Below are 24,196 nucleotides of genomic sequence, written 5' to 3'. Positions count from 1 at the left end.
GTTTTACTCACTGCTTTAGTACACTCTGCCAACCCGGATGTCTTAGCCGTGTCTGAATCCTGGATTAGGAAAACCACCAAAACCCCTGAAATCTCCATTCCTAACTATAACATTTTCCGCCAAGATAGAACTACCAAAGGGGGCGGTGTTGCAATCTACTGCAAAGATAGCCTGCAGAGTTCGGTCTTACTATCCAGGTCTGTACCCAAACAATTCAAGCTTCTACTTCTAAAAATGCACTTTTCCAGAAACAAGTCTCTCACTGTTGCCGCTTGCTATAGACCACCCTCTGCCCCCAGCTGTGCCCTCGACACCATATGTGAATTGATTGCCCCCGTATATCTTCTGAGCTTGTGCTACTAGGTGACCTAAACTGGGACATGCTTAACACCCCGGCCATCCTACAATCTAAGCTTGATACCCTCAATCTCACACAAATTATCAATGAACCTACCAGATACAACCCCAAACCTGTAAACATGGGCACCCTCATAGATATCATCCTAACTAACTCGCCCTCCAAATACACCAATCAAGATCTCAGCGATCACTGCCTCAATGCCTGCATCCGTAATGGGTCTGCGATCAAACGACCACACCTAATCACTGTCAAACGCTCCCTAAATGCCTTCTGCGAGCAGGCCTTTCTAGTCGACCTGGCCGGGGTATCCTGGAATGACATTGACCTCATCCCGTCAGTAGAGGATGCCTGGTTATTCTTTAAAAGTGCCTTCCACGCCATCTTAAATAGGCATGCTCCATTCAAAAAAATTAGAACCAGGAATAGATATAGTCCTTGGTTCACTCCAGACCTGTCTGCCCTTGACCAGCACAAAAACATCTTGTGACGAACTGCATTAACACCGAATAGCCCTTGCGATATACAACTTTTCATGGCAAGTTAGGAACAAATATACACAGGCAGTTAGGAAAGCTAAGGCTAGTTTTTTTCAAACAGAAATTTGCATCCTGTAATACAAACTCGTGTCTGGGACACTGTAAAGTCCATGGAGAATAAGAGCACCTCCTCCCAGCTGCCCACTGCTCTGAGGCTAGGAAACACTGTTACCACCGATAAATCCACTATAATTGATAATTTCAATAACCATTTCTCTACGGCTGGCCATGCTTTCCACCTGGCTACCCCTACCCCGATCAACAGCCCTCCACCCCCCACAGCAACTCGCCCAAGCCTCCCCACTTCTCCTTCACCCAAATCCAGATAGCTGGTGTTCTGAAAGAGCTGCAAAATCTGGTCCCTACAAATCAGCCGGGCTAGACAATCTGGACCCTCTCTTTCTAAAATTATCTGCCGAAATTACTAGCTTGTTCAACCTCTCTTTCGTATCGTCTGAGATTCCCATAGATTGGAAAGCTGCCGCGGTCTTCCCCTTCTTCAAAGGGGGAGACACTCTAGACCCAAACTACTACAGACCTACAGTATATCTATTCTACCCCGTCTTTCTAAGGTCTTCGAAAGCCAAATTAACAAACAGAACATTTCGAATCGCACCGTACCTACTCCGCTATGCAATCTGGCTTCAGAGCTGGTCATGGGTGCACCTCAGCTACGCTCAAGGTCCTAAACGATATCATAACCTACATCGATAAGAGAGACATTACTGTGCAGCTGTATTCATCAACCTGGCTAAGGCTTTCGACTCTGTCAATCACAAAATTCTTATTGACACACTCAACAGCCTTGGTTTCTCAAATGATTGCCTCGCCAGGTTCACTAACTACTTCTCTGATAGAGTTCAGTGTGTCAAATCGGAGGGCCTGTTGTCCGGACCTCTGGCAGTCTCTATGAGGGTGCCACAGGGTTCAATTCTCAGGGTGACTCTCTTCTCTGTATACATCAATGATGTCGCTCTTGCTGCTGGTGATTCTCTGATCCACCTCTAAGCAGACGACACCATTCTGTATACTTCTGGCCCCTCTTTGGAGACTGTGCTAACTATCCTCCAGACGAGCTTCAATGCCATACAACTTTCCTTCCGTGGCCTTGCTCTTAAATGCAAGTAAAACTAAATGCATGCTCTTCAACCGGTCGCTGCCTGCACCTGCCCGCCCATCCAACATCACTACTCTGGACGGTTCTGACTTAGAATATGTGTACAACTACAAATACCTAGGTGTCTGGTTAGACTGTAAACTCTCCTTCCAGACTCTCCAATCCAAAGTTAAATCTAGAATTGGCTTCCTATATCACAACAAAGCATCCTTCACTCATGCTGCCAAACATACCCTTGTAAAATTGACCATCCTACCGATGCTCGACGATGTAATTTACAAAATAGCCTCCAATACCCTACTCAATAAATTGGAGGCAGTCTATCTGTAACAATCGTCGTTGGAATGAGACCAAAGCGCAGCGTGGAAATGGTTCATACTTAATGTTCACAAAAAAACACAAACAAAATGACAAAACGGAGAAAACAAAAGCGCACAGTTCTGTCAGGGAAACAACCTAAACAGAAAACAATCACCCACACCTGACCAACTAAAACAAAGACATAACAAAGGAACTAAGGCCAGAACATGACACTATTACAGTGCCATCCGTTTTGTCACCAAAGCCCCGTATACTACCCACCACTGTGACCTGTACGCTCTCGTTGGCTGGCCCTCGCTTCATACTCGTCGCCAAACCCACTGGCTCCAGGTCATCCACAAGCCCCTGCTAGGTAAAGTTCCCCCTTATCTCAGCTCGCTGGTCACCATAGCAGCACCCACCTGTAGCACGCGCTCCAGCAGGTATATCTCTCTGGTCATCTCCAAAACCAATTCTTCCTTTGGTCGCCTCTCCTTCCAGTTCTCTGCTGCCAATGACTGGAACGAACTACAAAAATCTCTGAAACTGGAAACACTTATCTCCCTCACTAGCTTTAAGCACCAGCTGTCAGAGCAGCTCACAGATCACTGCACCTGTACATAGCCCATCTATAATTTATCCCAAACAACTACCTCTCCTCCTACTGTATTTCTGTATTTTCCTCCTTTGCACCCCATTATTTCATTATCTATACTTTGGACTTTCTTCCACTGCAAATCTACATTTCCAATGTTTTACTTGCTATATTGTATTTACTTCGCCACCATGGCCTTTTTTTGCCTTTACCTGTTATGCAGGTGAATGAGGACCCAAAAGCGACTTGGCGAAAACAGAGTCTTTAATCCAGTAAAGTAAAATACAATCAAAAAACACAACTTCCACTCGTAATGACGAGAACCGACTGGAGACTCGATCTTGAACAGCAGGTTGCCTCGGGAAGGCACTTGAACCTAGCAGACTCAGACACCTGCTCACCACGCAGCATCTGAGGGAAACACGACACGACAGGGCGATACACAAACACAGCACGGTGAACAATAGATAGGATCCGACAGGGCAGGAACGGAAAACAAGGAGAGAAATAGGGACTCTAATCAGGGAAAAGGATCGGGAACAGGTGTGGGAAGACTAAATGATTGATTAGGGGAATAGGAACAGCTGGGAGCAGGAACGGAACGATAGAGAGAAGAGAGAGAGGGAGGGGGAGAGAGAGGGATAGAAAAAGGGAACGAACCTAATAAGACCAGCAGGGGGAAACGAACAGAAGGGAAAGCATAATGACAAGACAATATATGACAAAACATGACATTACCTCCCTTATCTCACCTCATTTGCTCACATTGTACTGTATATAGACTTATTTTTCTACTGTATTATTGACTGTATGTTTGTTTTACTCCATGTGTAACTCTGTGTTGTTGTATGTGTCGAAATGCTTTGCTTTATCTTGGCCAGGTCGCAATTGTAAATGAGAACTTGTTCTCAACTTTGCCTACCTGGTAAAATAAAGGTGAAATAAAATAAAAAATATAAAAAATACCCTGAATACTCCGACAGGTTTAACACTTATGTTAAAATGGTTGTTGGAGAAGTGTCTTTGAGGGAGGGCCACATGTTTAGGTGTCATATTGAGAATGATGTTATAATGATTTATGAGGTTGAGTTTATTGTTTTTATTGTATTCTACATAACTGAGAAAACCTCCGGCAAGGTAAAGCAATGCATGCACATGCTTATACAGTATGTTAAAAAACAATTGGCTAGAGGATGGATCTTTTACTTCTTTCTAGCTATATGTGAAAGCATCATTTACATTACATTTAAGTCATTTAGCAGACGCTCTTATCCAGAGCGACTTACAAATTGGTGCATTCACCTTATGACATCGAGTGGAACAGTCACTTTACAATAGTGCATCTAAATCTTAAAGGGGGGGGGGGGTGAGAGGGATTACTTATCCTATCCTAGGTATTCCTTAAAGCAGATGTTTGGTCCTGATTCCCCAGTATGGTTGAGGAAGCGGAGAGACGGTTGATAAGTAGAAAGGGAGGCAGATTGCCTCCATTGCAATACATACAGAAGGTGCTTCTCCTTCTCACTTGTACTGGATCAAATTTAAGGGTTGGGACTTAGTAAGTCCCAAAGGGGGGGAATATATGGGTGCTTTCTGTTAAGAGAATGTGTTTCTTGTTAAAAGGCTGAACAGCTCTAAAGGGAGGCACTATGTGGCACTATGTGTAATCCTGGGATGTATTTATTGGTATAATTCTATAACGGCCTATAGTTATCTGTACTTAATCCTACAATGGCCAGTAGTAATACTATAGTCCGATAATGGCATGTCGCAATCTAATAATTGCCAAGAGTAATGAAACTGTATAAAAGCAGTTGGTCTATGGGCCAGCTTGGCTTGTTACTTTGTAATAAAGTCTATTCACAATTTCCAGTATCTGCGAAATATGATTGAGCGAATATTTCCACGACATTTCCCGTGGTTGAGAACCACTGTTGCAGCTAATAAACCTGGGTTGTTTATAAACAACCAAGTCTTGTTTTTCTACATCAACAGTATCCTCTCTTGAAATCGGGGTCCTTGAGTTTTCCAGCCATAGCCTGCCTACTCTATATGCCAGTGATCGAAATCAACACAGGTAGGCTGCAATTGTTTTCATACATCATCGGATTGGTCGTTGCCTGAGAACTCTAAACCAGCATAGGTGTCGAGCCTTATGACTTTGTGGCTGTGGTAATTCGTGACTAATTAACAACCTTAGCATTACGAAACTTCTATTCGATCAAATAAGCCACCTGTAGAAAATAAACCATTACATTTTTGTTAACCTAATTCGACACTCATTGACCTCCATACAAAAACAAATCTATGAAAAACCCAACCTGCTGGAGAAGATTTTGGCCCCAGTTATCCCCGCTGAGGTATAATAATGCCACTTTCACATGCTAGTCAGAATTAGAAAACTCTTGCTGATTCGTTGAACACGGCACGTGTATACCACTTAGTATACCACTTAGTAACTTGAACATTTCAGAGTTTCCTAGTTCCGACTACCACATGAATGCAGCATAAGAACGGGTTGTCCCTCTCGCTTCACCCCTCCCTCTTCTTGGGTGGATATGAGAGGGGATGTGGATAGTATTAATAACTGGGTGAGAACAGCAGCCGAGCGGAAATGGAGGAAAACTCGCCTCCCTGCGGACCTGGCATCCTTTCGCTCCCTCCTCTCTACATTTTCCTCCTCTGTCTCTGCTGCTAAAACCACTTTCTACCACTCTAAATTTCAAGCATCTGCCTCTAACCCTAGGAAGCTCTTTGCCACCTTCTCCTCCCTCCTGAATCCTCCTCCCCCCCCCCCTCCTCCCTCTCTGCAGATGACTTCGTCAACCATTTTGAAAAGAAGGTCGACGACATCCGATCCTCGTTTGCTAAGTCAAACGACACTGCTGGTTCTGCTCACACTGCCCTACCCTGTGCTCTGACCTCTTTCTCCCCTCTCTCTCCAGATGAAATCTCGCGTCTTGTGACGGCCGGCCGCCCAACAACCTGCCCGCTCGACCCTATCCCCTCCTCTCTTCTCCAGACCATTTCCGGAGACCTTCTCCCTTACCTCACCTCGCTCATCAACTTATCCCTGACCGCTGGCTACGTCCCTTCCGTCTTCAAGAGAGCGAGAGTTGCACCCCTTCTGAAAAAACCTACACTCGATCCCTCCGATGTTAACAACTACAGACCAGTATCCCTTCTTTCTTTTCTCTCCAAAACTCTTGAACGTGCCGTCCTTGGTCAGCTCTCCCGCTATCTCTCTCAGAATGACCTTCTTGATCCAAATCAGTCAGGTTTCAAGACTAGTCATTCAACTGAGACTGCTCTCCTCTGTATCACGGAGGCGCTCCGCACCGCTAAAGCTAACTCTCTCTCCTCTGCTCTCATCCTTCTAGACCTATCGGCTGCCTTCGATACTGTGAACCATCAGATCCTCCTCTCCACCCTCTCCGAGTTGGGCATCTCTGGCGCGGCCCACGCTTGGATTGCGTCCTACCTGACAGGTCGCTCCTACCAGGTGGCGTGGCGAGAATCTGTCTCCTCACCACGCGCTCTCACCACTGATGTCCCCCAGGGCTCTGTTCTTGGCCCTCTCCTATTCTCGCTATACACCAAGTCACTTGGCTCTGTCATAACCTCACATGGTCTCTCCTATCATTGCTATGCAGACGACACACAATTAATCTTCTCCTTTCCCCCTTCTGATGACCAGGTGGCGAATCGCATCTCTGCATGTCTGGCAGACATATCAGTGTGGATGACGGATCACCATCTCAAGCTGAACTTCGGCAAGACGGAGCTGCTCTTCCTCCCGGGGAAGGACTGCCCGTTCCATGATCTCGCCATCACGGTTGACAACTCCATTGTGTCCTCCTCCCAGAGCGCTAAGAACCTTGGCGTGATCATGGACAACACCCTGTCGTTCTCAACTAACATCAAGGCGGTGGCCCGTTCCTGTAGGTTCATGCTCTACAACATCCGCAGAGTACGACCCTGCCTCACACAGGAAGCGGCGCAGGTCCTAATCCAGGCACTTGTCATCTCCCGTCTGGATTACTGCAACTCGCTGTTGGCTGGGCTCCCTGCCTGTGCCATTAAACCCCTACAACTCATCCAGAACGCCGCAGCCCGTCTAGTGTTCAACCTTCCCAAGTTCTCTCACGTCACCCCGCTCCTCCGCTCTCTCCACTGGCTTCCAGTTGAAGCTCGCATCCGCTACAAGACCATGGTGCTTGCCTACGGAGCTGTGAGGGGAACGGCACCTCAGTACCTCCAGGCTCTGATCAGGCCCTACACCCAAATAAGGGCACTGCGTTCATCCACCTCTGGCCTGCTCGTCTCCCTACCACTGAGGAAGTACAGTTCCCGCTCAGCCCAGTCAAAACTGTTCGCTGCTCTGGCTCCCCAATGGTGGAACAAACTCCCTCACGACGCCAGGACAGCGGAGTCAATCACCACCTTCCGGAGACACCTGAAACCCCACCTCTTTAAGGAATACTTAGGATAGGATAAAGTAATCCTTCTCACCCCCCCTCCCCCCCTTAAAATATTTAGATGCACTATTGTAAAGTGGCTGTCCCACTGGATGTCATAAGGTGAATGCACCGCACCAATTTGTAAGTCGCTCTGGATAAGAGCGTCTGCTAAATGACTTAAATGTAAATGTAAAAAACATTGTTAGTGGGGGCAGTTACTGAGGCTATACCTAAGACTTCAGGGAGGAGAAGGAGGAAAGCAGTCCCATGTTGGATGCAGGAATGTGGGGAAATGGCGAGGATTAGGAACAGGGCATTTAAAGTACTGACTGAAAAGGATGCATGACTTCCAACATCTGAGGAGGAGGGGCAGAGGGGTAGAGAGAGAACAAGAGAGGAGCATCCTGGAGTGCTGGATAGGAGGAAGATGTAAATTATGTGCTGAATTCACCATTTACCATGACAGAGGTAAAAAGGGTAAAGATGCAGTGTGCTATGTTATGTTGGCCCATCTAGGTAATAAGGCACTGGATAAGGTTTTGGTGTTGTGCAACAGCGTGTGGGAGGAGGAGAAACTACCTGGCAGTTGAAAGGAGGCAGTAGTGGTACCAATCCAGAAGCCAGGGAAGGACCCAACGAGGCCAACAAGCTATTGGCCAATAGCTTTAACATCACATGCATGTAAGATTATGGAACGTATGATTACAGAGAGGCTAACTTACTTCCTGGAGAGCAGGGGGCTAGTATCGCCACATCAGAGTGGAGTCAGGAAGGGACAGGGAACAATGGACCCAGTGCTCTGCTTAGAAGCAGAGGTCGGGAAGGCTCAGGTGAACAAGGAGACTGTTGTAGCTGTATTTTTTGATGTGGAGAAGGCATATGATATGATGTGGAAGCAGGGAGTTAATCAAGCTTGATATTGTGGAGGTAGGAGGAAGAACGTACAACTGGATAAAGGATTTCCTGTTTGGAAGGCCTATCTAGGTGAGGGTGGGAAAGTCACTAACAGGCAGGTGCCTGGTGGATTATGGTATACCACAGGGGAGTTTGATTAGTCCTATGTTCTTCTCAATCGGGATTAATGATGTGGACTCTTAGGTTGAGCCGGATATTGGGAGGTCATTATTTGCAGATGGGGCCTTATGGACGAGGGGACGTAGTCAGGAAGGTACAGTAAGCAATTGACGAGGTAGAGCGGTGGGCATTAATGTGGGGTTTCAGGTTCTCTGTAGAGATAACTCAGACAGTGTTCTTTACCAGGAGGAAGGTGGGAGACAAGGTTTGCTTGAGGTTATATGGGAGAAACTATGAGAGGGCGGGGGCCATCAGGTTCCTTGGGGTATACTTTGACACTGGACTGACCTGGGCAGAACACATCAAGAGAGCAGTGGGATGTAAGACGTGTAAGAAGGTGCTAAATGTGATATGCTGTCTGATGGGGAAGGAGTGGGGGGCTGGGCGTGCCTCACTGAGGACCATGTATGTTGCATTGATCCAATCTGTAATAGACTATGGCAGTATAGTTTATGATTCGTCAGCCCGGACCTCATTGGAAAGGCTAGATGTCATACAGGGGCAAGGACTCAGAATATGTAGTGGGGCGTTTCAGTGGCTGCACTACAGGTGGAGATGGGGGATATGCCATTGCAGATTTGGAGACATCATCTGGCAACGAATTATTGGGTCAACCTACAGGGACATGGGGTGTCTCATTTACAGGCATGCTGGAAACATGAGCGAAGACAGAACACGAGCTTTGGGTGGGTGGGTAGCTATTCCTGTAAATCCACCATGGCTTCTCCTGCCTCCAATTGTTGGTCCAGAAGTTTTTGAGAGACTAGAGAAAGATAGGGTGTTGATCCATTTGATTAGTTCAAGAGATGTCTGGATACTGTGCATCAGGATTTTGTGGTCATTTTTTAAATCCTTTATTTAACTAGGCAAGTCAGTCAAGAACAAATTCTTATTTACAATGATGGCCTAGGAACAGTGAGTTAATTGCCTTGTTCAGGGGCAGAACAACAGATTTTTACCTTGTCAGCTCTGGGATCCGATCATAGCAACCTTTCGGTTATTGGCCCAACACACTAACCACTAGGCTACCTGCCACCCCATTTACATTATTTACAATTAGTTGAAAGAGTATATTGAGTAGAACGTTATTAGATATAGTCTCAAATATTGTGTTGTATTTTTTAAGAGCAACAGGGCTGGCAGGTAGGATTTAGTTTCGCCCTGTCGCTGGACCAAACTCCAGTACAGTAGGTGACGGTAAAGCACCATATAACGTTGGATGCCACCGCCGATAAACACCACTGAAGAAGAAGCAGAACAAGAACAAGAACAACTCTTCCTCTGGCTATAGCAAGTATTCAATCAAGCCGGGGAAAGATGGCGAGCCGAGTCCTTCAGAAGGTGGGCAACGGCCTGAAACAGACGAGAAACGGAGTCCAGATGAACGGACAAGTCATACTTACAATCAGGTTAGTTGGATATTTGTATGAGAAAGTAAGTTTGAAAGTAAATATGCATTTGATCGTTAACAACTCTTTACACTTCCCACTAAGCCAGTGCTAGCTATCTAACTTTAACGGAAACTGTTTACATTTTAAGAAGCAAACGGAACGAAACAGGGAGGGACCTACCTTAATTTTACCCAATAGAAACTCTCGTTTTCGTTGCAAAACCTTTTCCGTTTGGGGGAAGCAGTTTCAGTTGCAAAACGTTTTGCAACAGAATTGGCGTAATGAATACACCTGAATGACGCTGGAATGCGAAGGGAAGCCAGCTAACTAAGAGGCTAAGCTGGGAGCTTAACACTTAAAGGTTATTCATGACTTGGTAGGACATTTCTACAAAACTGTTGCAACGTATCGACACTTTTAAATGGGTTTTGCACCGTTTATATATAATACTTGTCCTATCGTTGCAAATCAGTGCACATGACAACTATTTGCAGAACATTTGCCCGTGGAATTGCACTGCAGGTTAGTTGGCTGCGTAATAGTACATTTGTAGGATACAAGGGAAGTTCAATTAACATCTCTTTCAAGGTCATAGACAGTGTTGGGGAACGTTAATTTTAAAAGCAACTCATTAGTTTACGTTACTGGCATTGAAAGTAACGTTAGTCGTCATTACTTTTGCGTTTCCAAAACCAGAAAACCCTCATGCCTTGCGTGTGAAGGTCTTTTTATGCCAAGTAGAGGGCGCACGCTACCTTGGAATGACTTGCCTACTTAGTACCAGAGGTGTGGACTCTGATGACTTGAGGCTCCGGTCCAAACACTTAAGATGCACCTTATCCCCTCAGCCCTCAAATTAAGTGGACACTTCTGATGACCTCTCATGACATGTGAGGATTATACATACATTTACATTTACATTTAAGTCATTTAGCAGACGCTCTTATCCAGAGCGACTTACAAATTGGTGACATCCAGTGGAACAGCCACTTTACAATAGTGCATCTAAATATTTTAAGGGGGGGGGGGGGTGAGAAGGATTACTTTATCCTATCCTAGGTATTCCTTAAAGAGTAATAAAAAATAAAAATACATAACAAGCAAAATAGTAATAGTCACATGCAAACTCATAAACCTAAACAAACAAATCATAGTAATGAATAATACACGTTTTAATTACCTTTTTGTTTTTCATTTTAGTGGTGCCATATTGTTTAAATTAATTTATAAAGTGAAAAAGGTAGACCCTTTGTGAATGTGAAATGTACCTAATAGCAGCAGTTGAATTAAATATACTGATCTATGTCAGAATTTCTGAAAAATAATTATATCAATCTATTAAATAGTACAACTGGTCCTATTTTTATTTATTTTTTTGTAACAAAATTCTGTCAATCCAAAAAATTGTGCTATAAATGCAGGCAAAAAACAAATGCAAAATTGTCTCCTCCATTCCACAGAAATCACATTTATAGTCAATATTCAGCTTGAATCTTTCCAAAACATTTTATTCTCAAACCAGTTACAAAAAAGATACTTATTTTTAAGTCATATCTTTGTTGTTCCATAGAAAGTATCTGTGAGGGGAAACATTGTTTATACGCTAACATCCAAGCTAAAATTGCCTGCTTATGGAATTTGACCATTCAGATTTATATATATCTAGTGAAACAACTGGCTCCTTGTTCGATCTGTGATATTGTCTGCTGTACTTCCTCTTTGAAGTTGTCAGACAGTCAACTCTGTGGATATGAGCTAACGTTACTGTAGTGGCTTTAAACAATGTCCCAACGCTAACTAGGCCACTTCTATAGATGCCATAACAGTATGTTCCAATGCGTTTTCCATCTATCCAAGAAAAGGCAAACCACTTTTGGTGATTTCTGGTATATATTTTAAAAAATCTATCGCAGCATATTTTTGGCCTCATTTAGCAGATTTAAGTAGAAACCCGTTGGAAATTAATGTTAAATTCAATTTTATATTCCCAAAATTGTTATTGCTGCTTCCTGTTGACAAGACCTTTTTGATAAATAGCTGAATGTCTAAATAGTTTTGTATCCAAACCAATATGCAGAAACAGTTTGCGATTATTGAAAACATACTATCTACACATACAGTGGGGTAAAAAAGTATTTAGTCAGCCACCACCATTGTGCAAGTTCTCCCACTTAAAAAGATGAGGCCTGTAATTTTCATCACGGTACACTTCAACTTATGACAGACAAAATGAGAAAAAAAATCCAGAAAATCACATTGTAGGATTTTTTTTAAATGAATTTATTTGCAAATATGGTGGAAAATAAGTATTTGGTCACCTACAAACAAGCAAGATTTCTGGCTCTCACAGACCTGTAACTTCTTCTTTAAGAGGCTCCTCTGTCCCCCACTCGTTACCTGTATTAATGGCACCTGTTTGAACTTGTTATCAGTATAAAAGACACCTGTCCACACTCCAAACTCCACTATGGCCAAGACCAAAGAGCTGTCAAAGGACACCAGAAAGAAAATTGTAGACCTGCACCAGGCTGGGAAGACTTCTGCAATAGGTAAGCAGATTGGTTTGAAGAAATCAACTTTAGGAGCAATTATTAGGAAATGGAAGACATACAAAACCAGTGATAATCTCCCTCCATCTGGGGCTCCACGCAAGATCTCACCCCGTGGGGTCAAAATGATCACAAGAACGGTGAGCAAAAATCCCAGAACCACACGGGCGGACCTAGTGAATGACCTGCAGAGAGCTGGGACCAAAGTAACAGCCTACCATCAGTAACACACTACGCCGCCAGGGACTCAAATCCTGCAGTGCCAGACGTGTCCCCCTGCTTAAGCCAGTACATGTTCAGGCCCGTCTGAAGTTTGCTAGAGAGCATTTGGATGATCCAGAAGAAGATTGGGAGAATGTCATATGGTCAGATGAAACCAAAATATAACTTTTTGGTAAAAACTCAACTCGTTGTGTTTGGAGGACAAAGAATGCTGAGTTGCATCCAAAGAACACCATGCCTACTGTGAAGCATGGGGGTGGAAACATCATGCTTTGGGGCTGTTTTTCTGCAAAGGGACCACGACTACTGATCCGTGTAAAGGAAAGAATGAATGGGGCCATGTATCGTGATATTTTGAGTGAAAACCTCCTTCCATCATCAAGGGCATTGAAGATGAAACGTGGCTGAGTTTTTCAGCATGACAATGATCCCAAACACACCGCCCGGGCAACGAAGGAGTGGCTTCGTAAGAAGCATTTCAAGGTCCTGGAGTGGCCTAGCCAGTCTCAAGATCTCCACCCCATAGAAAATCTTTGGAGGGAGTTGAAAGTCCGTGTTGCCCAGCAACAGCCCCAAAACATCACTGCTCTAGAGGAGATCTTCATGGAGGAATGGGACAAAATACCAGCAACAGTGTGTGAAAAAACTTGTGAAGACTTACAGAAAACGTTTGACCTATGTCATTGCCAACAAAGGGTATATATCCGTCGCCAGACCCAATGGCTCCAGGTCATCTATAAGTCTTTGGTAGGTAAAACCGCTCTTTATCTTAGCTCACTGGTCACCATAACAACAGCACGCGCTCCAGCAGGTTTATCTCACTGGTCATCCCCAAAGCCAACACCGCCTTTCCTTCCAGTTCTCTGCTGCCAATGACTGGAACTAATTGCAAAAATTGCTGAAGTTTGATACTTATTTCTCCCTCACTAACTTTAAACACCAGCAATCTGAGCAGCTTACCGATCGCTGCAGCTGTACACAGCTCATTTGTAAATAGATTGGATGGGCTATATACCTCATCCCCATATTGTTTTTATTTACTTTTTTGCACACCAGTATTTCTACTTGCACATCATCTGCACTTCTATCACTCCAGTGTTAATTTGCTAAATTGTAATTACTTCTCTACTATGGCCTATTTATTGCCTTACCTCCTTACTCCATTTGCACACACTGTATATAGATTTTTTTTATTTTATTATTGACTGTACACTTGTTTATTCCATGTGTTAACTCTGATTTTGTCGCACCTGCTTTGCTTTATCTTGGACAGATCTCAGTTGTAAATGAGAACTTGTTCTCAACTGGCCTACCTGGTAAAATAAAAGTAAAATAAAATATTTGATTAATCCCTCAGGGGCCAGATTGTTTCACAGTTCATGGTGTGCAACATTCTGGCCCCTGTTTGTCAGACTGATGGATAATCAGACATAAGTTCATAGATGACCAGCAGGATTAGATTTGAACCGTAAAGGCTATATATGATACACACACTGCACGACCCATGTTCAGATGACTTAGCTGGTTGTCTTTTGTAGGGGAGGTGGGGATTTAGATAATGTTAGCTGACTAGGGGTGATTAGGGGAGGGAGGGAGATTTCAGTCACTAAGCTTCTCGTGACAGTCTTAATTAATAGTTCTCCAACTTATGTTATTTTCTGATCGTGGTTTTCTATTACTAATCAGGTAGCAGCTTAACAGTGCAACACGGATGCAGATAGCTCATTAATGTAATGTCAACAAACTCCTTGGCTTTCCGTGTGTCTTTTTTTTGTTGTTGCTTTTTGTCATAATCATTTTAAATACTCCAGTAATTGTTTTATATAGTCGACAAGTTACCTGGCCATAGAGTATCTTTTCGCAGAAAGCAAACCTCAATCGTTCCGGTGCCAATGCTGAAAGCTCCTCAAACTGTCTGGTTGAAAGCCTCCCCTCTTACCCAGGCCTGCATCCCACCTGTCTGGTATAGGTATCCATGCCACTTACCTCCTACTCCCCTGAGTTTCGCTCACCTCCAGCACACATTTCACGCACACACCGTGGTCTCTGATCCTAATTTTACCTTTAGCCTGTGGACATCTGGACTTTTACACAGGAATTTGTATTAATTGGCTTTATTGGTATTTTATTGTAGATTATTTATTGTAGCTTAGGCCCATCTGTTATTAGTGCAACCTCCATAGACCTAATATTTTAGACTGGAGTCTTAAACGCAGTTTCTTTTTTTCTCACATTGATAGGCTACAAATGAATATGTTGCTATTGTCTATCTTTGACTTTTAAAATGAGGATGATGCATTTTCGTCCTGGGAGAGACCATATGCTTTCCCTCTATTGAACTGGAGAACTATTGCGCTTACATGTCTGGACTGTTTTGGTACTTAACCATGTCTCTGGACGTCTCTGGACTGTACGCACCTTTTGAAATATGTTGTGTTAAAGACTGGTTCCTTTTGGACTATAGTCCTAGTGCTGTCTGTGAATCCAAATGCAGTAAAATCCTATCTAGATTTTCCATTATTTTGCTGCTTTTACTGTCAGGAAATATGCAATCCAACCCAGGTCCTGACATTTCTACCCCCCCAAAGATAGAGGGTCGGAAGTTTCTGCAAATAAAAACTAGATTTAAAAAAAAAAAAATTTAACAGCCGACCCAGATGTATTTATGCATACTGAAATCTACCTAAAAAAAATCTAGCAACCGCAAAAACTCATGCTGCTTATGCCAAATCCTTTACTCTGCCTAAATCATGATGCAACAGGAACCGGGATTCGTCGGACCAGGCAAGTTTTTTATTTTTTTATTTTATTTATTTATTTATTTTTCTTCTCAATTGTCCAGTGTTGGTGATGGCGTGCCCACTGGAGCCGCTTCTTGTTTTTAGCTGATAGGCGTGGAACCCGGTGTGGTCCTCTTCTGCAATATCCCGTCCTTGACAAAGACAGACGAGTTGTGCATTCCAAGATGCTGTTCTGCAAACCATTGTTGTGTTGCGCTGTTATTGTCTGTAGCTTGCGCGATTCTTGCCATTCTCCTTTGACCTCTCATCAACAAACTGTTTTCCCCCACAACCCTTGGTTCTCAGATGAAGTAGCTGAAATCATAAGAACTAAATGCTCTGTTGGCTAAAGCAAAAGGGTCTGATTCAGCTGATAATTGGATGGCTTTTAAACACCTTTGAAGTCAGGTTGTGTCTATGACTCGAAAGCAGACCACTACCTCAAATCTCCTGCTGATCATTTTGAGTAATCCTTACAAATTTTGGCAAGTAGTGAAAGGTTTGAACTGCAAAAATGATGCACAGCTTCCAAAACAACTGCTGGTAAACTCAGTCTTTTAATCTTTTTTTTTTGTGATGCTGGTTCCCTTCCAATTAGTTACCTTAATTCATCAATCAAGTACAAGGTTGGATCAAAAACCTGCAGACACTCGGCCCTCCATGGAATAAGTTTGACATGTGATCTAGACCCCTGCCTACTACTATTTTTAGCTGCAGATACCATTGCTCTACCTTCTTTAACATGCACCTTCAACCTCACCCTAGAATGTAATGAAATCTCCAAGTTGTGGAAGGCAGCAAATGTCCTACCTCTTTTGAAAGGTGATCCCACTCTCTAGTGAATAACTATAGGCCCATATCTCATTTCTGTTTTGGCAAATTTATTGGAGTCCCTAGTCAAGCAGCTTAAAGCCTACCTACAGGAAAACAATATGTTGTGTGGCATGCAATCAGGTTTCAGGCCAAGCCACAAGCACTGTTACAGCAACTTTTAAGGTTTTGGATGACATTTTACTATGCCCTGGATAAGAAGTGGCATTGTGTATCTGTGTTCATAGATATGTCAAAGGCGTTTCACACTGGACCATACTAAAGTTTGTTGGGATTACTGTTCACTTTCTGGAGTGGTTGTGAACTTACATGTCAAATAGAACCCAGTGTGTGAAGGCAGATGGTTTTAAGTCTGACACCATAGAGCTGCACTCAGGTGTGCCTCAGGATCAATTGGAGCTTTATATCTATATCAACAACATTGGGAGATAGAGTCCGCTGATGTACATTTTTATGCGGATGACACTTCTCTTAAGTGGCAGCAGTTTGACTTTTGAAAAAGCTCAAACAGCTTTTAACATCCATTCAAGTCTTTTTACGATTTTTAAAGCTCGTTCTGAATTCCTCAAACAAAATGCATGGTCCAAGGCTAAACATTCTGATAGCCATGTCATTGCTACTGGCTCAAATAGCCCACCAATCAGCCTGTTGGAAACTTTTAAAATAAATTGTTTGATCAGATACAATGCTATTTTACAGTAAACAAATTGACAATGCTTTCAACACACTTATAGGGAAGGACATTTCAACAAGCACATGACTTACACAAATGACTGATGATTGGCTGGGAGAAATTGGTGATAAAAAGATTGGGGGGGCTGTTAGACATCAGTGCGGCTTTTGACCTTATCGATAGTAGTCTGTTGCTGAAAAACGTGTGTTATGGCTATATTGTGGATAAAGAGTTACCTCTGTAACAGAACAGAGGGTGTTCTTTGATGTAAGCCTCCAACAAAATCCAGGTATAATCAGGAATTCCCCAGGGCAGCTGTCTAGGCCCCTTTTTTCAATCTTTACTAATGACATGACACTGGCTTTGAGTAAAGATGACAACACTATACACATCAGCTACCACAGCGACTGAAATGACTGCAACACTTAACAAAGAGCTGCGGTTAGTTTCAAAATGTGTGGCAAGGAATAAGTTAGTCCTAAATATTTCAAAAACTAAAAACATTGTATTTGCAACAGCATTTACTAAACCTCAACTAAATCTTGTAATGAATAATGTTGTAATTGAGGCAGTTGCGGTCAAAACATTGATACAACAGTAGCCAAAGAAGTCTGTCCATAATAAAGTGCTGCTCTGCCTTAACAGCACTATCAACAAGGCAGGTCCTGCAGGCCCTAGTTTTGACACAAAAAATAACTCTGCAATTTCAAAAATTGCAATTGGCTCATAACAGGGCAGCACAGCTGGCCCTTGGATGTACACAGCTAATGTTAATGATATGCATGTCAATCTCTCCTGGCTCAAAGTGGAGGAGACATTGACTTCATCACTACTTGTATTTTTGAGAGGTATTGCCATGTTGAATGCACCGAGCTGTCTGTTTGACTACTGGCACACAGCTCAGATAACCATGCATACGCCACAAGACATGCCACCAGATGTCTCTTCAGTCCCCAAGTCCAGAACAGACGATGGCAGGCGCACAGTACTACATAACCATGACTACATGGAACTCTATTCCACATCAAGTAACTCATGCCAGCAGTAATATTAGAATAGATGCATAGACACATGCATACAAACACATGGTAACATTCACACTATACACACATTTACACATGGGTTTTATGTTATAGGCCTGAGGGCCCCTATTTGTTGTGAATGTATTGTAATGTTTAAAAAAGTGTATAACTACCTTAATTTAGCTGGAACCGAGGAAGAGTAGCTGCTTCCAAGGCAGCAACTAATTGGGATCCATAATACACATACCTTGGAAGGAAATGCCATAGAGCAAGTCAAAACTTACAAATGTTTGGGAATGAGAAGCTGAGCTTCACTAATCATCTTGAGAACCTGGTAAAGAAACTCAAATTGAGAATAGGTTTATTACCAGCCAAATTCTTTATTACGAACCAAAACTGTGACACATTACTGTGATCTCTAGTGCTTTTGGCTGGTTTTCATTGACTCTACTTATGATTAAACATTAGTATACTGTGTGTGTGTGTATATTGAAAAATAATATCTCAAGGAGACCATCCTGGATAAGTAAAGGTTAAATAAAAATATATGATGGTGTCCTAATGCTGTCTCACGTCTTGTCAAGGAGTCTATCAGCGTCCACCAATAAGAACCGTGAGGACAGCTGGTTCAAGTCTCTGTTTGTCAGGAAGGTCGACCCCAGAAAGGATGCCCACTCTCAACTACTGGCTAAGAAGGAAGAGACCAACCTCTACAAAATACAGTGTAGGTTCTCTCACACACACACACACACACACACACACACACCCTCAAGGGTTTGGTTGTGACGCCTGTGAGTCTACACTACAATTGCCTCATTGTGTTTTTTTTAACATAGATTTAAAGGTTTCAGACTTTTTTCCCCAGGCCACGCCCACACTCTGTTACATGCTGGATTACCTCTTTCTCTTTTACAGTTCACAATGTCAAGCCCGAGTGCCTTGATGCTTACAACAAGGCAAGGTAAGGTACACCTACCTCCGATCAAACTCTCGAACGGCAGCATTGTTAGACTGTTATTGTTAGAGTCTAAATGCTTTTGATGATGTCTGTAAGAAGATCAGTACAGCGTCACCAAGATTCTGAATGATTATGTAATTTTTGTTTTGTTATGCGTGTCCTCAGTGAGGAGGTTCTGCCCTCCATCAACGCTGACTCTCACTACCCCTGTGAGCTGATTGGCACCTGGAACACATGGTATGGAGAGCAGGACCAGGCTGGTAAGGACACACTCCTACACATGCTCGCACACACTCTCACCTGGTAGCCTAGTGGTTAGAGCGTTGGGCCAGTAACCGAAAGGTTGCTGGATCGAATCCCTGAGCTGACAAGGTTAAAAATCAGTCGTTCTGTCCCTGAGCAAGGCAGTTAACCCACTGTTCCCCGGGCACCTAAGACGTGGATGTCGATTATGGCAGTCCGCCGCACCTCTCTGATTCAGAGGGGTTGGGTTAAATGCAGAAGACACATTTCAGCTGAAGGCATTCAGTTGTACAATTGACTAGGTATCCCCTTTCCCTCCCCTCTCTGTGTTGCAGTTCACCTGTGGCGATATCGGGGAGGCTACCCAGCTCTGACGGAGGTCATGAACAAACTCCGTCAGAATAAGGTTGGTAGAAAAGTTGGCTCACAAATGTCGCTATATAGGGTTTCTATAATGAAAAGTAAGAAATTCCTGCACAGTACTTACAATACTGTGTTATTACTTTGAATTTCATCTTTTGAATCATGTTAGGTATGCATTACAAAAAACCTGCATATGCCTCCTACCAAATTTGGGAGTGCATTTCCTTTTCAGTTCTTGAACCAATACTTGTGGTTTTGTAGGTGTTCATGGAGTACAGGAATGAGCGGGGGAAGATGTTGCTGTCTCGTCGTAACCAGCTGCTCCTGGAGTTCAGCTTCTGGAACGAGCCCACCCCCCGCCCAGGACCAAACATCTATGAGCTCCGCTCATACCAACTCAGGGTTAGACTGACTTTCTCTCTCTGTCTCTTTATCTCTCTCACTCCGTCTAATCCTCCTCCTCTCTTCTTTCAGCCTGGAACTATGATTGAGTGGGGAAACTACTGGTAAGGCAGGTTCTCTTATTTTTCTGTAGGATTAGCATAAATATCCTCCTTTTTAATTTGACACTTCTTAGACACCGACGTCACTTGGTTCCTTCTATCATGTAGTTGATACACCTGTACAGTACCTCTGATCTGCACTTCTGTTTCACGGCGTCTTGAGCATGACTAAAAATGGACGAGGGATTGTTATGTGAAATACGATTATTCGATATCGTGACTATAAGTAGAATATGGCTGCTGTAATTTGTCAATTCAAACCACTGTTTGACAGAACAACAATGTCAAATCCTTATACCTGGGTGGACTGAACAGCGATGCAGGAAATTGGATGATTGGAACATTGCATTGATTAATACATGAAATCGATAACTCAATGGTGAAATCGTTTTATTTATAGTTTTGAAAAATCTGTCTGAAGCAAGATGGTGTGTTCAGCAGAAGGTATCCGTATTCCCTCCGTGCTCTGTAGTTATTTAATAACACAGGATGAACACAGGATGAACGACTGCAGTCATAAGGCTGCTTGATTGGCTGCTGTGTGTCATGTGACATCAGCGTGTGTTCCGTGTGTACGGCAGGGCTCGGGCCATAGAGTTCCGGCAGCAGAACAGTGAGGCTGTGGGAGGGTTCTTCTCACAGATCGGCAGCCTCTACATGGTACATCACCTCTGGGGTAAGACGGGACAACCACAAGGATCAAATCAAATTTTATTGGTCACATAAAATAAACTTTCAAAGTTCTTGAAATGTTCCATATTGACTGACCATGTGTTAAAGTAATGATGGACTGTCGTTTCGCTTTGCTTATTTGAGCTGTTCTTGCCATAACATGGACTTTGGTCTTTTACCAAATAGGGCTATCTTCTGAAATCAAATGTTATTGGTCACATAAACCTGTTTAACAGATGTTATTGTGGGTGTAGCGAAATGCTTGTGCTTCTAGTTCCGACAGTGCAGTAACATCTAACAATTACACAACATATACCCAATACACACATCTAAGTGAAGGAATGGAATATATAAATATTTGTACGAGCAATGTCAGGGCAGCATAGACTAAGATACAGTAGAATAGTTTAGAATGCAGTATATACAGAGTAATGCAAGTTATGTTAACATTATTAAAGTGACTAGTGTTCCATTTATTAAAGTGGCCAATTATTTCAAGACTGTGTATAAAGAAGGCTCTATATAGCCCCTCTGTGCTGGAGATGGCTATTTAACAGTCTGATGGCCTTGACTAATTAATTTCCAGGCAGACTACTGATTTTTATTTACTTATTTCCCCCAAGTGGGCTCATTCCACCCACACTGCCAATCAGACGGGTGCAGAATTGACTGCCAAATGCCACATCGATAGCTAAAGTGCCGGGAAACTAGATTCAACCCTGCCTTTTGTGCGTATGGAACATTTCTGAGATCTTTTATTTCAGCTAATTAAACATGGGTCCAACACTTTACATGTTGCGCTTTATATTTTTGTTCAGTATAGTTTACCCACTTTTTTGCGTCAGACTTTGACATTGCAAACATGGGTGACTCGGCCCAGAAGAGCCACATGAAGGGGGAAAGATGCAACGCTGCATCTGGCGCTAGTTCTACATTGACTTTTTCTCTGCAACAAACTCCAGAGCTTTATTTGCCAATCGCCTCATTCACTTAGCGCCCGCGATAGCGGCAGCCTGCTCCTGCAGTTCTGGGAGCCGTTCACGTGCCGTTTTCCTCACATAAAAGAAACTTAACTCTTTGACTTGCCACTGTCAGTACGAACCCTAATTTTGAGCAGTGTTTCTTAATCCTGCCTTAGCTTTTTTTTTTGCCATACCTTATTCAAATAATCAGTTCATCATCAATAAGTGGAATCAGGTGTGTAGTACTAGGGCAAAATCTATAATGTCCACCACTTTGGGTCCCCAGGACCAGAATTAACGAACACTGGGTGACATGGAAATGTACCTGGGATACATTTTGTACCAACTCAATTATTATAGTTTCACTCTGGTGTCTCGTTTTGAATTTGCTGTATTTTGTTGAGTTGTACATACATTGTACCTACTCAACAAAATAATGAATCAACTATACAGCATGGACATTTTTCAGGGACTTTGATATGAATGCTTTCTGTGTATTGTCTGTTTCTAGCCTACAAAGACCTCCAGTCGAGAGAAGACACCAGGAACGCAGCTTGGCAACATGAAGGCTGGGATGAGGTTGTCTATTACACAGGTCAGTTGGCTCTTTTTCTGTGTATCTCACTCGCTGTCTGTCCATCCTTCGAGCGACATTATATATGAAGAGCTGAAAGTGTAGTAATATGTTTAAGTGACCCTCTTCATTCCTCTCCTCTGTCAGTTCCGCTGATCCAGCACATGGAGTCCAGAATAATGATCCCCATGAAGACCTCCCCTCTGAAGTAACCCCTGCCAGCACCCAGGGGAGATCCCGACTACCAAGCCCACCACCACACTGATATGTAGACAACGTAACTGACCAACAATGTGCTCTCACTGTACTTCCAGGAGTTTCAGCAATGACATCAACACGCTTGACACTTCTGCTTTCACTTATATCTTTTTGTTGTCTTTCCTGTGTCGGCATCAAATGTCTTATTTCGGTCAAAATGACATGCGTACAGAATGTAGATAGTAGGGCTCTAACCAGACTTGGAGATGTTATCATTAATTGTAAATGACTAGTTGGACTGTGACTCTCCCATACTGCTAGACAGGGGGACAGGATAGGAACGGTTTCTCGATGTATTACATGTGAAATCCAGTGCTTTATTAAGAATCGTGTACATATTGAATTAAACTTCTGATGAAAGATGAGTCTGTCTCGCAAGCTCTTTGCTACGCATATCTTCATTAGAATGGGAGAGGAATAAAGCTGTGGGTCTTGGTAAATAACTTATCAAAACAGACCTTAAACCGGAGCAGTCCTGTAGGATTTCGCACCAACCATAATCTAGCGCACCTGATTTGAATAATTAGCTGGTTGCTAAGCAGAAGCAGGAAAACCGCATCTAGAATGTCCCCATAATCTAAAATAGACAAGTGGCATGGACAATATCCTTACTATTAATGGAAGTCAGACATGCTTTGTTTCTTAAAAAATATAGATTTTACTTCAAAAACCAGCTCTGTGACATGTTTTTTTCAATGACAGCTTGTGATCAAGACTGATACCAAGATATTTGTAGGAAGTGTCGTGTCTCTGACTTCTTTAATGTGACGACAAGCTATTTTATCAAATTGATTACCTAACGTTTGATAACACGATTGAATTAAACCATGCAACGGTTAACTCGTCAATAACCTGGGGCACCACGGAAGCATTAGTTTATATAGATCGCATCTCTGCATGTCTGGCAGACATATCAGTGTGGATGACGGATCACCACCTCAAGCTGAACTTCGGCAAGACGGAGCTGCTCTTCCTCCCGGGGAAGGACTGCCCGTTCCATGATCTCGCCATCACGGTTGACAACTCCATTGTGTCCTCCTCCCAGAGCGCTAAGAACCTTGGTGTGATCCTGGACAACACCCTGTCGTTCTCAACTAACATCAAGACGGTGGCACGTTCCTGTAGGTTCATGCTCTACAACATCCGCAGAGTACGACCCTGCCTCACACAGGAAGCGGCGCAGGTCCTAATCCAGGCACTTGTCATCTCCCGTCTGGATTACTGCAACTCGCTGTTGGCTGGGCTCCCTGCCTGTGCCATTAAACCCCTACAACTCATCCAGAACGCCGCAGCCCGTCTAGTGTTCAACCTTCCCAAGTTCTCTCACGTTACCCCGCTCCTCCGCTCTCTCCACTGGCTTCCAGTTGAAGCTCGCATCCGCTACAAGACCATGGTGCTTGCCTACGGAGCTGTGAGGGGAACGGCACCTCAGTACCTCCAGGCTCTGATCAGGCCCTACACCCAAATAAGGGCACTGCGTTCATCCACCTCTGGCCTGCTCGTCTCCCTACCACTGAGGAAGTACAGTTCCCGCTCAGCCCAGTCAAAACTGTTCGCTGCTCTGGCTCCCCAATGGTGGAACAAACTCCCTCACGACGCCAGGACAGCGGAGTCAATCACCACCTTCCGGAGACACCTGAAACCCCACCTCTTTAAGGAATACTTAGGATAGGATAAAGTAATCCTTCTCACCCCCCCCCTTAAAATATTTAGATGCACTATTGTAAAGTGGCTGTTCCACTGGATGTCATA

General features: G+C 43.5%; 1 protein-coding gene across 1 annotated transcript; it reads left to right on the top strand.

The window, feature by feature from the left end:
* The first annotated feature begins 9,694 nt into the window (after nt 1–9,694).
* On the top strand, nt 9,695–22,809 carry LOC123994764 (protein NipSnap homolog 2-like). The gene is made up of 10 exons (XM_046297744.1): nt 9,695–9,852; nt 18,496–18,635; nt 18,827–18,872; nt 19,035–19,129; nt 19,448–19,518; nt 19,737–19,877; nt 19,950–19,981; nt 20,560–20,654; nt 22,124–22,207; nt 22,334–22,809. The coding sequence occupies exons 1-10, from the start codon at nt 9,761–9,763 to the stop codon at nt 22,396–22,398; spliced, it is 861 nt and encodes a 286-aa protein (XP_046153700.1). The 5' UTR covers nt 9,695–9,760; the 3' UTR covers nt 22,399–22,809.
* The last annotated feature ends 1,387 nt before the right edge of the window (nt 22,810–24,196 follow it).

This window comes from Oncorhynchus gorbuscha, linkage group LG14 (assembly GCF_021184085.1).
Source record: "Oncorhynchus gorbuscha isolate QuinsamMale2020 ecotype Even-year linkage group LG14, OgorEven_v1.0, whole genome shotgun sequence".
Taxonomy (NCBI): Eukaryota; Metazoa; Chordata; class Actinopteri; order Salmoniformes; family Salmonidae; genus Oncorhynchus; species Oncorhynchus gorbuscha.
The sequence above is the reverse complement of the archived record's forward strand: the minus strand, read 5'-3'. Positions and strand labels throughout refer to the sequence as shown.

Coding starts and splice junctions, on each gene's coding strand:
- LOC123994764 (XM_046297744.1), top strand. CDS start 9,761: ATGGCGAGCCGAGTCCTTCAGAAGGTGGGCAACGGCCTGAAACAGACG. Junction 19,130..19,447: donor TGGAGAGCAGGACCAGGCTG/GTAAGGACACAC, acceptor TCTGTGTTGCAG/TTCACCTGTGGCGATATCGG. Junction 19,982..20,559: donor ATTGAGTGGGGAAACTACTG/GTAAGGCAGGTT, acceptor TGTGTACGGCAG/GGCTCGGGCCATAGAGTTCC.